The sequence below is a fragment of the Anopheles bellator genome, chromosome 1 (assembly GCF_943735745.2).
Source record: "Anopheles bellator chromosome 1, idAnoBellAS_SP24_06.2, whole genome shotgun sequence".
Taxonomy (NCBI): Eukaryota; Metazoa; Arthropoda; class Insecta; order Diptera; family Culicidae; genus Anopheles; species Anopheles bellator.
The window spans coordinates 7409079-7420426 of NC_071285.1; the positions used below are offsets into that span (position 1 = coordinate 7409079).

The window sequence follows — 11348 nt, forward strand, 5'->3', positions numbered from 1 at the left end:
TTGGGTGAACAGTTATAGAAGCTAGCAAGCTGACTGTCACCACCGTTAAAGGGCAAGTCAAAGTCACTACGCTCCTACAACTGGCTCCTCCTACCTCCTACCTCCTCCTCCTACCTCCTAACAACGCTCCTACAACGAAGCCTCAGGGACCCCCTCGGATGCAGAACACGCTCGTGAAGTTTAATTTCAATCGGTCACTTAATTTTTTTACAAGCCATTATATCGTGTCACAGTATTTTTTACATTGGAAAAAATCAATTATCGTCCTTCGATTGAATTTTTATGTTTGGAAGGTTTAAAAGCAAAGGAGATTTATGAACGAATGTTGAAAGTGTACCTGGACTCTTCACCATTAATTAAGGGGTTATTTTACAAATTAAATGGGGGGGCATTTTAGACAGCTTTTTACTTCAGGGATGGAGTTTAGAAAATGGAGCCTCCTAGGAACAAGTGTATTGATGTTTAGGAAGGCCATACTAAATAACAAGGTGTATTTGAAACCATAAAAATGTGTTTTACTTATTGAGGCTCCGGCAGCCTAGTATGCACTGTTGTTTTGATTCTTCGTTTGGCACATCTACTTCGACGCGATCACGATCGGTGCGTGGGCTCTTCTGTGGGCTAGATATAGGAAACGGCGCTTAGATATATCGATAGCTCTGTACACACAGGCTAGAGTGAGATTTAAAATTAAAAAACGAAAGAAAGCTTACAGAAGTACACTAATGCTACAACAACTATTGCACAGAACAACAATTGATCGAGCGGAACTGAGGAGCAAGGGCAGGGCTCGTCCTCACCATCCCCTCGACTATTGCGCGCGCATGTGGGCCCTTCCCCGAGGGGGGTCCAGTGTGCAGTAGCAGTTACGAGATCTTTGCATATATTCTCCCCACTTTTCGCGAAATTCTACCACTTCACATGTGCGATTTGTGTGTGGTGGATATATGCCGGTGGTGATCTCAAGAGGCCATACTACTAAACCTAGTCCCTATCGCTCTGATTTAAATTAACTTAACTTAGGGCGATTAAATCGTTTGCATTTAAAAATCGATCCCTACGATCGACTTTCAAAGAATCGATTTCTTCAGGGTTTTATGTACAACGCGCAGGGTGCGCAAGATTTCTGATTCCGCCAACTCGGGGACGGGTCGATCGTCGTTTATAGTGAAGTAAAACTGTATTTCAAAAAATTTTGGGTAGCCAGTTGTGTTTGTTGGGGATCTTACAGATTAAAAAGAAAAGGAGGTAGAAAAGAAATGATTAAAAGATTCTAAAACATTTTGAGCGTTCAATATTTGGGTACACGTTAAAAATGAACGCATAGATTTGGGTACTCGTTTCAAAAACAAGCTTTCGATTTCGGTCGAGAGCGCGCTCGCTACCGGCCAGTGGTCAAATACCGCATCCGCGGAACGTCACAGAAATCCAACATCCGGCCGCAGCGGGCGCACTCTGCATTGATGCAAAAGAAACTTTCGCATTGCGAATCCTAAAGAGATTTGCGTTTCGTATCGTAGGCTTTGTAAAGGTATTCGAAAAAATAATAATATTATATCTAAGCAAAAAGGTGCTCTCGCCACCTTAAACAAGAGTCTAAACTATAAAATTAATGGGTACAGGGGCGCGCGCGGTGAAGGATGATAACGCCGCTGTCTCCTTTTCCGGTGGGAACGAACGACCTCCTCGCCTGCGCGGGTCCTCCGTGTGATCTTGGTCGGAAGCCTAGTCGGAAGAAGTTGATGGCACGGAATGGGGGCGGCTTACAGCAGCCGGCGGCGTTGTCGTCGCTTCGGACAGCACCTTCTTGTTCTGGGTGCGGACCGACAGTCGCTTGCATTTTTTGAAGTAGTCAGCAACTATCGAAAAAAGAAACGGGAAGTGTGTAAGAAAAAAGGTCAATTGGTTTGAGTTTATGTTTTCTCTTAGGCAAATTAAAAAGTGAAGCAACATCCGTCGGCCGTCGTCGTTATCGCGGCCGAAGGATGCAGAAGAAACCCCGTAGGGGTCAAGCGAAAGATCACCAACGGTTGCATGCAGCCTGGGGGTAAACACCCGGTGTGGTCATAGGTAAACAGATTCCCCTTCCTGCTTCGCTCTCTGTCCACGCTTCGTTATCGCGTTAGAGACCTACCGCACCGCACCAGATATATTGGCCACGCGGCAACGCGGAGGAATATAAACAATTCGATGCGCTCATGGATGGCGCTTCGTCAGTACCGACACCACCGGACTACGATAACGGTTGATGGACCACCGGGTAGGGGAAATGCACTGGCGGCTATCTTGACGCTGTACAGTTTCCCGTCCAGAGCGAACTATTAGTCACGCTGTCCATGCTTTAGCTGCGGTGCAGCAGAATGTCGAAAATGGAAAAGGAATTGTTTCTGTCCCGAGATGATTCGCCGTGGAACCCGGTGTCCGCCTTGGGACGAAGAACACACTCCAGTAGGTCGATCATCTTCGGCTTTCACCACTTATTGACCATTGGCCAAACAAACAATTGGAAGCATACTTTCCACTTCAAACCCCACACAACCGACATGGCCATCCCTCTCCGTTCTTGACGGCACGCCGCTGCGCAAGTGACCGTTACTAATTCACGTCCACAGTTTCGGGTGATGGATCGGGGCCTCTTTTTTCTCTCTTTCCCTTTGTCTCTGCTGGCCACAGCTTAATTCGCTTTTAGCGAAACGCAACCAAAAACGGGACTGCACGGTGACCCTCGCCAGAGAGCAGAAACAGATGTTTCCCCGTTCCGATCAAGTCCGATGCATTTTCGTTCCGGGATTTCGTTTCATTTATGCGCCACCCGGCCACAGTATCAAGCCGAGTATGTCCCGACCTGATGGTGGAGGTTTTGCATAAATTTATCGCTTCGCGGTGCGCTGCACTTCTCATCTTTTATTCATGCGCGCGCGCGAGCGCAAGCCCCGGAAGCGGCATTCCGCTAGAGAGCGCCGTGTAAGCCCCAACCGCAGCAACCACGATCGATGATGATGATCGACAGATAAACGGCAACGGCCACCAACAGGCCGGGGCCAAACGCACGTAGCACGTGTCCTGCGCTTTTACGAGTGTCCACAGATGACGCGCACCCGATTGCCGGTTATTTATCCTTTGGCCGAACCTTATGGTTGGCAGAGTTTAAGGTATTTAAATTTATGCACCACCGTTACACATCGGGTGACCGGGGGCACGATCGCGTAACCTGATCTCTATGGACCACGCCGACTCAAAATGGTAAAAAATGCGGTAATGTCACCGGAACTGTGTCTGTGCCCTCCCCATTAGGAAGAGAGGATCAGAGCCGAGACAGATCGGGCACGTGCTGAGGGTGCATTAGATTGACCCCGAGAGTTCACCGGGAACCATCGCCCTAAAAAACGGACCCATCTGTCGTCGCCTGCCAGCGAAACGTGCCAGGTATGCCGAATTTTGCTTCCTTTTCCAAAAATTGCTGATTTTAGCTCAACAAAGAAGGTAAGGTCAAAACGTAAACGACATCTGCTGTGCCAAGCGCAACTTTACCTGTAGGGTCTACTCAGAGGGATTTTTAAAGTCAATCCCGGGGTAAACAACGCAAGGTTCTCTTTCCTGCTCCGAAGGGCCGAATAAGGAGAGAGCCTCTAAACCTGCTGTGGGCACACCATCGTTACCTGCGCATATCAAGTGGTGGCCCTTTTAAAGACGGAACATCCGAAAACCGGATCATCCATCTAACGTCGTCGCAGCGTGTTTGAACGCGGCCGAGCCATTACGCAACCACACGAGAAGCGCAAACACGCGACACAGAAACGAGCAAGAATCGCTCTGGGCCACGGTAGCCTTTCGCTGCTTGGCGGCCGAATAATGGAATTTCAAGGACACCCCCTTCGGATCCGTCTTCGCACTGCGCTTCGTAGTTAGAGAACTACAAAAAAAGGATCGCGCGCGCCCATGGAGAATCACGTGGTTGTTGTTTTGCGCAACTTTTGGCGCGAAAACTGCGGACCACATTTTTATTGTGAGCGTCTGCGTCTTTTGAGTGCGTTATGCACGTCTACTCTCTCTCCTACAGCCAGCTAGAAGCGGCTTATGTGTCCTCGCTCGTGCCACACCAAACATCAATGCCCGTCCCGGTCGGTGGCCAACTCACCCGTGGCGTCTATCGCGTGTCGCGTTGATAAGACGGCTTGCGACCACTTCATTCCTCTCTTTCTGTTCGTGACGTGGGGAGACGGAATATTTAAAGGCCACTACAAACACTGCGCACGCTAGCCACGCGACAATCGGAGACGGTGGCGAGAAGGAGCAGATGTTTAAAGCCGCGACTCAGCCGCGCGGCCAATCGCAAACAACGAGGCGAGTTCTTTCGTCACGAAAGCAAAGAGAAGCGCTTGTTGTGATTCACACAAGCATTCTAATTATATGGCCGTCCGTTTAGAGCCCAAAGAGACATTGGGTTACCCTCCTGGTAGATGATTCACGGGGGATCAGTCCAGTCCATCAATCCATCCAGATCCATCAACGATGCGAGAAATAGATTAGATAAGAAGGCAGAATCTGGGGCATGGTCTAGGGGAGAGCAAACGCGTGTGCTTTTTCTACATGAGACAAATGAGGGATTCTTTTAAACAAATTTTATTCTCACGTGAAGCGTGATCAACAGAACGTTCGCGCTCAAAGGCGATCATGACGAGGCGGATCATCGAGTTGCGGAAAACACGATCGTGCAGGTCACGTCCTGCAGTGTCTCGTCTGTCGCGCGACCAAGCCTCTATCGCCAACGAACTGAACGGGTTTGAACCCGGGGACTGTGATCGTACGCATGGGACACATCGCGATCGCGATCGACCGAACGGAGGATGGAGGTTTTTTATGTTGCCCAAATTATAGAACCAAACGCGAGGGATGATGAAATCAGTCAAAGATCAGCCACCTGCGGGCGTGTGTACGGTTCTTGTCGGTGGTATCAAAAGCTGCTTATCGGCACAAAATTTAACTTTTACGATGTAAACAACAAAAGAGAGCAGCGAAGAAACATCAAAAAACGGCGACGGAAAGAAGGTAAGAAGAGCGAACAAGTAAACAGGTCAACGGGCGGGCGCAGAGCCGAAGGCGGCGCAGCATAAAAACGTGTAAAAGGTGTAAAAAAGCAAAACAAACCCGCGAAGCACGTTGTTGGCGCAAAAAGAAAGGTGCCAGGCGGCTGTTCCTGGGCATCGGTAATTTCTTCGTACGATCAAAATTGCACAACGATACAATACGGTGCTTGTCCCTCTTGGCCAAGCACTCTCTCTCTCTCTCTTTCGCACCGACACTCAAAAAGCAGCGAGAGACACAGCACCGTTCGCTTCCTGGTTTTTTGCAACCACCATACGGCGATGGATGCTGCCGCCTCTATCTTCTTGAAAACAGGAATCGGGTCCACAAGACGGCGGACGCGTGGAGAGCGTAAAAATCGAAGCCTAAAAAATCGAAAGAAAGGTTGCAATTTACTTCTGGTGAACTTTCGCGAACCTTCGGGGGCCCCCCTTTTGTCGCTGGGCCCACCAATAAACCTCTCGTCGTCTCGATCGCCGCCACCCTTTTCGTGTCGTTGGGCCGCGATCCCCTTTCTCTGCTCCGGACACCGGTGGGGTTTGTTGCTGATGGCGAAATACGGTAGTTACATCGTGGTCCCGTGTTACTCACGATCGTTAAAATTGCATCCCTTGTGTCCGTTCGTCGTCTCCGATTTCGCACACAGGTGCGTGGTGGGTTTTGGGTTGCCGGATCCGGAGCGCTTCTTTGTGCATCACACTGCAGCGGCGAATGGCACGGCAAGATAATAATAATTTCATATTTCGCCAGCAGTTCCTCGAGGGCGCAAGCAAGGGTAGCGAGGCTGCTTCTGGTCCAGGTGTCCAGGTGTTCCAGTGATTATTTCGTTCCTTTGCCACAACAGGGAGCTGGGCCATCTTTTGCGTGGCCGCTGGTCAGATAACTCATGTATCGGCTGACCTCGATATTATCGATCACAGCGGAGTGCAGCGGACAAATAAATTGGAACATAGCATACGCGCGTATGGAAAACAATCATTTCCCTTGCGAATGCGGATTGCGTTTCGGGTGCGTCGGGCAACATTTGCAGTCATTAATTGCCCCCTTCAAAGGGGAACCGCTCGGACCCGCGTTTGATGCCGTTTCCATTGTGCAGCCCCATTGTGCACGTCAACAATTAGCAAGAGGATCATTTATTGAAGCTCGGGACTTCGTAAACGGCCCGATTTATTGCTGCAGAACCGCGTAATTACGCACCTTCGACTCTGTTTGGTGGATTTTTAAGTTTGACTTTCTGCAACGATTATCGACACACCCTGAAACCCTGTGGCGCGCCCCCGGCCTCGGCACAATCGCCGGAAACCGTAATTTGCGCACAATGGGTGCTCTCTGTGTTGCGTGCCCGGCAGACCCGGCAGAATCCGGTTGCGGTGCATTTTAGGGCGTCTTCCGGTCTTTGGGTTTTCAGCCTGATAGCGCCCGTGCGGCATGTCGCGTCAAAACAAAAACAAACTTCCCGCTGTTCCCGGTGCAAACCCGGGAACCCAAATTCTGCAATTATTCTACTCTTTCTCTCTCTCTCTTCCGATCCGGGGTCGTAACCGTGGACAGGAAATAAGTGAGTCAGAAAAAAAGCACAAGAAAATCCTTTTCGAAAAACTTTTAACGAACGCGCCCCGAAACTCGTGTTCTCCGGAGAAGAATCCGGAAACGGGAGCGCGCACCATTGTTTGGTGCTTTTAAAGGTATCCATTTCAAGAGGGACCCCGTGCCCGCGCGTGGTTCTTAATTAAATAAAGACGTAAAGCCAAGGGAGAGCGAGAAAGCCAAGGGACGTCTCAGAAGAGTTTGCCGACACAAGCCCAGTTAGGGGTTTTTGGAAGCGAAAAAAGTGAATTATCACCCCTGATGGGCCTTCCATTGCGTGGCCAGTGGTGGCCAGTCGTGTCGTGTGTGCGGTTTCGGTTTGGTTCCTTGCGCTCACTTTCCATTCAGGCAGAACGCAATGCGGAGAATATAAAAAAAAAGAAAATTATACGCCGTCTAAAAACGAGGCATATTTGACCTCCCTTTAGCGGTTGGCCCCTTTCTGCGGCGCTCCCAGTGCTTCTAATATCCACGCAGCCCCGTGCGTCTGGCGCTTATGAGGGTCAATTCCAAATAAGCAAATCCGAATTGACCGACCGATTGAGACCCACTTTTAAAAAGCAAACAATGGGGCAGTGTTACTAAAAAATCATAACATTGCTGCCATGTGGCTTGCGGTAAGTCGCTCCCGGTCACCACCACCTGGTCGCCGGTTAGGTTTGCAATAATTGACGAGCGCTGACGTCGGCAATAATTTGACGTACATAATAATGGCGTACCTCGTACCCTCGACAGCCGCAGAAGTAAACCGCGGAAATTGAAAACCGACGTCCGAAAAAAAAATCGGAAGACTGTTTGGCTTTTTTTTCGCCCGTCCATACGCAACGTGAACCAATATTTAAATCAATCATTACGGCTCCACGGAAGCCACCGGTGGTGGTGGCCGATCGTTCAGTTAATCGCCGTGCACTTTCTGGTGCACTTGCCAGCCAGCGACCTAATGAACAGGCACAGGCTCCACACGCTCCGCACAGTCCGTAGCACAAGCGGAACGCAATTGTGCAATCATCCCGACGCGGCCCTGCACTGACAGCACAGCAATTGGATAATTGCATTTGAGCGCACTTGGGGAAGGACGTGGATCCGGTGTCCGGCACCCGAGGGGGATCACAATTTCACTAGAACCGTCTATTTGGCGCGGGGCCGGAGCCATCAACCCTACAGCAACCCATCGCCAATTAAATCGTAACAGAAAATCGCAAACCGAGAGCGAACAATGTCGAAACAATGAAGCAATTCCTGTAAGGAGCCGGAGCGCGTGCAGCGAAAGGCCAATTATCAGGCCAGACGGGCAACAACAATTTGCAGATCTTGTCTTACAGGCTCGTCCTTCCCGCAAGAAAAATACGCCAACCGTCCGTTGTTGCGGCTTGCGTATCGCTGTTATTAACGCATGAATGCACACGCAACGCGATCGTACGCCTTTTACCCCTCACGCTGCTCTAACTGCCATGAAACGAGGGTGTAATATGGAAAATAGATCCTACCAACAACAAATGTTGCCCCACTCCGCCTTCGTTCCCCTGCGCGATCTGCGTTTCGTTATTATGATCGCGCACCATCTACGCAGCTGGTGCACATTAAAAGTGAGTCAAATGAAGATAAAAAGAAACAGCCATTAAGAACCCGGAAAAATGCACCGCTTGTCTTGGTGCGTGAAGAAGCCGGCACCGAGAACCGAACCGAAAAAACCGTTGGAAAACGCGACGAACCATAAAACACCGCAGACAACACGCGTCTCGCGTCTTGAAGCGCAACCCTCGCACAAGCAGCCCGCGGTGTGTGCGGTGGCGAAGATTTTTAAGGGAAACCCGCGGGGGTTGTCGCCCCGCATCGGTAGGCCAACGGAAAGCAGTGGGGTGTGCCCGGTTCCTCGAGAATCTAGTCGAGCATATTTCATGCTCAGCGGCGGGCGCACCACGCGCCGCCGCGATGGTGCATCCTATGTGTCTCCTCGGCTCGATCTGGGGTCTTTTTTAATTATCGACGGTTACGTTTCATTATTCTTCCGTCGCCCACCACCATCACGGCGTCCCACGCTCGTTTCGACTCGCCCTCGCCCTGCTTGCGGTTCGCTTTCTTTCCGATCGCCACTCGTCTTCTGTCCCGGGGTCTCTTCTAGGGGGAGACCTTGAGATGATAAATGTCCGGATCGCTTTTTTTGTGAAACAATCCCGGGAAAAGGGGAACCTCTGTCCACCAGGTAACGGGAGTGTATTAATCCACATTTTCACGGCAATAGATCACATTCGTGAGCATTGTTTGTTGCGTAAGAAAGCGTTTTTCTTGTGATCTCCGCTTTCCGTAGGTTTATCTGATTTGAACTAAAAAAGCTGCTTCGCGCAAAAGCAGCTGCTAATTAATGAAAAATCAAACCAATCCGCCGTTCTGACCCGGCGGGCCCAACAGATGATCGCGCCGAACATCAAACGGAACCAAATATCGCACCCCGGAATGGGTGCTAATTAGGGGACCATTAAAAAGGAAGGCAACTAAGGCACCCCACCATCACGGGCCATTTCGCGCGACCCAATGGTCCAGTTGTCCGGGTTGATTGGGCGGGCGGGCGGGTGCTTTGAAACCCGTAACCAACCATCCTCATCGGCATCGGGAGAGCAACGTACCTCTCTCTCGCTGCCGTCTAGTGAACCATAACCAATTGCTTCTTGGCCGAGTCGGAAAAGAAAGTTCCCCAAAGTCATTCTATCCGGTTGGATGGTCGAATCGTTGCTCCCGAAACATTAGCTCCATTGGCCACGTTGCTCGGTCGGCCGGTACAACCAAACTTGGGGGGTTTCCACAAACTTACCACTGGTTTTCGGTTCCTTTTCACCGCTCGCTGTCGTCGAACTGCAAGATGGAGACGGTGGCGGTGTCATGACCTTGCAGGCGGTGGTAGTGCTGTCGGTGGCCGTGCTGGCCCGATCTGTCGATTCTGGTTCCGCTATGTCCGAGTGCTGCTCTTCATCCGTCCTGTTGGCCCGTTCGGCCCGGACATCCATCAGTTCCTCCATCGGAAGCGGTTCGCAGCTCGTCGCTCGCTGCAGCCGTCGTGTCGCCGGAATGACCATGGCTGTGGGTGGGGATTGGGTCGCCGGTCGCGCCGGCACCACCCGTTTCCACTGGTAAGAACCACTTTCCAGGGGTCGGCCATCCTTAAAATCAAAGCTCCATTTTTTTCTTTTCTCCTCGTTCTCCGAGGCGAGTTGTTCCTCGACCAACCTGCAAAAATGGGTCACCGAAACGGAACAGTTAGGAACACGGGGGATGATGCATTCGAAACGGGAGTCTGCGAAACACTTACTGCTTCAATTTCTCCGAGTCTACCTTGCCCCCGAAAAGGTTCCGCTTGACGTTGCTGACCCTGACAGCGTTCATGTGCTGCAGCCCGCCGTTCGGGATCACCCGATTGCAAATCTTGGCAACCATTGTGTTGCTTTTGCGTGTAGATAATTTTGTCGATCCACGAACAAATGTGACCACGTTTTGCACAAACAATCACGCTACGAACGTCTCCTCTGTTTATATACGCTGCTTCTTGGCCCTTCGTTCAATCGCAAGGAGCACACTCCGATCATTCGTTCTCTGTCTCCCTCGCGCGCTCTGTCTTGTTCGTTCTCGCTGCACGCAAATATGGCGAATGTCACCGATTGCTTTGCACTTGCTTTTCCCAGCCTTCACCGTTGCGCAATCGACGGAGCATTGGGCTACAATTTCGCGTTCAAACGCTGGAACCCTATTTTCCTGCTTCCAAAAACAATCCCACAGGCCAACAATCAAATGAAATGCACGCACACTTTCCACGAACGCGAGCTCCGATAGCACTACCACACACGCAACCAGGCAAGTAACCCAAGCAACGTTACGCATGCGGAGCGAGCGAGTGAGTGAGCGAAACTCGTTCGGTCGCCCTCTTTTAAAAGCCAGAGAGAGGCTTGACGTATTTTGATGGGCTCAAAAGAGTTAGGTTATGTTTCCACCGTAACGGGCGTTGCTATGGGGGGGCGCAAATGTAGCTGGATTTTCACTTGGCAATCTTCATCGGTGAACACTCTCTGTCTGTTCTGGCTGTTTGTTCTACTTTCCCTCTATCACCATCATGTGGGGTGGTGACACCGCCGCCGCCGTCGCCGCACCACGGACGAAAGCAACACCCACCAGCGCCACCAACGCTCCAAGCGAGCCCCCGACTGGCGGAGGTCGGCGCTTTCTTTTCCGCCTATCGGCGTAAGGTCAAACGCCCGGATTCTGGGATGCCACAGCGATATCGACTTGCCAACTTGCACTTGCATCAAAGCCGTAACACCACCACTGCTCGGTTGTAACGCTCGTCGTCGTCGTCGTTGTACGATCGCACCCACTACTGCTTAATTTCCAATCCCTCTGGCTTGTAGATAAACGGTCGCAGCGTAACCACCAACAGGACACCGTAACGGCAAAGCAACCTAGCGGCCGCAAAAGTTTAACTCGGACTGAGTAACGCTGTTTCTCCAGCAATCGGCATAGCGAGTAAAGAGCAAGCTGGGTTATGCCCTCGCACGCACACTACCCCGTCGGAACCGGTTCTACTCGTCGCTTGCAACGCACACACAGCCACGGGAAGGGTAAGCGTTACTGTTCTTATAGGTAGCAATGCGTAGAAAAGTATTGTAATCGGATCGAAACTGTTCAAGCTA

At 50.9% G+C, this 11348-nt stretch overlaps 1 protein-coding gene across 1 annotated transcript; it reads right to left on the reverse strand.

Annotated features, from left to right (window-relative positions):
* Window positions 1-789: 789 nt before the first annotated feature.
* LOC131214940 (uncharacterized) lies at window positions 790-11127 on the reverse strand. Its single transcript, XM_058209290.1, has 3 exons — window positions 9977-11127; window positions 9482-9894; window positions 790-1859 (listed from the first exon to the last, which is right to left on the reverse strand). The coding sequence occupies exons 1-3, from the start codon at window positions 10099-10101 to the stop codon at window positions 1726-1728; spliced, it is 672 nt and encodes a 223-aa protein (XP_058065273.1). The 5' UTR covers window positions 10102-11127; the 3' UTR covers window positions 790-1725.
* Window positions 11128-11348: the final 221 nt, after the last annotated feature.

Coding starts and splice junctions, on each gene's coding strand:
- LOC131214940 (XM_058209290.1), bottom strand. CDS start 10,101: ATGGTTGCCAAGATTTGCAATCGGGTGATCCCGAACGGCGGGCTGCAG. Junction 9,895..9,976: donor GACTCGGAGAAATTGAAGCA/GTAAGTGTTTCG, acceptor CCATTTTTGCAG/GTTGGTCGAGGAACAACTCG. Junction 1,860..9,481: donor AAAGGAACCGAAAACCAGTG/GTAAGTTTGTGG, acceptor TTTTTTCGATAG/TTGCTGACTACTTCAAAAAA.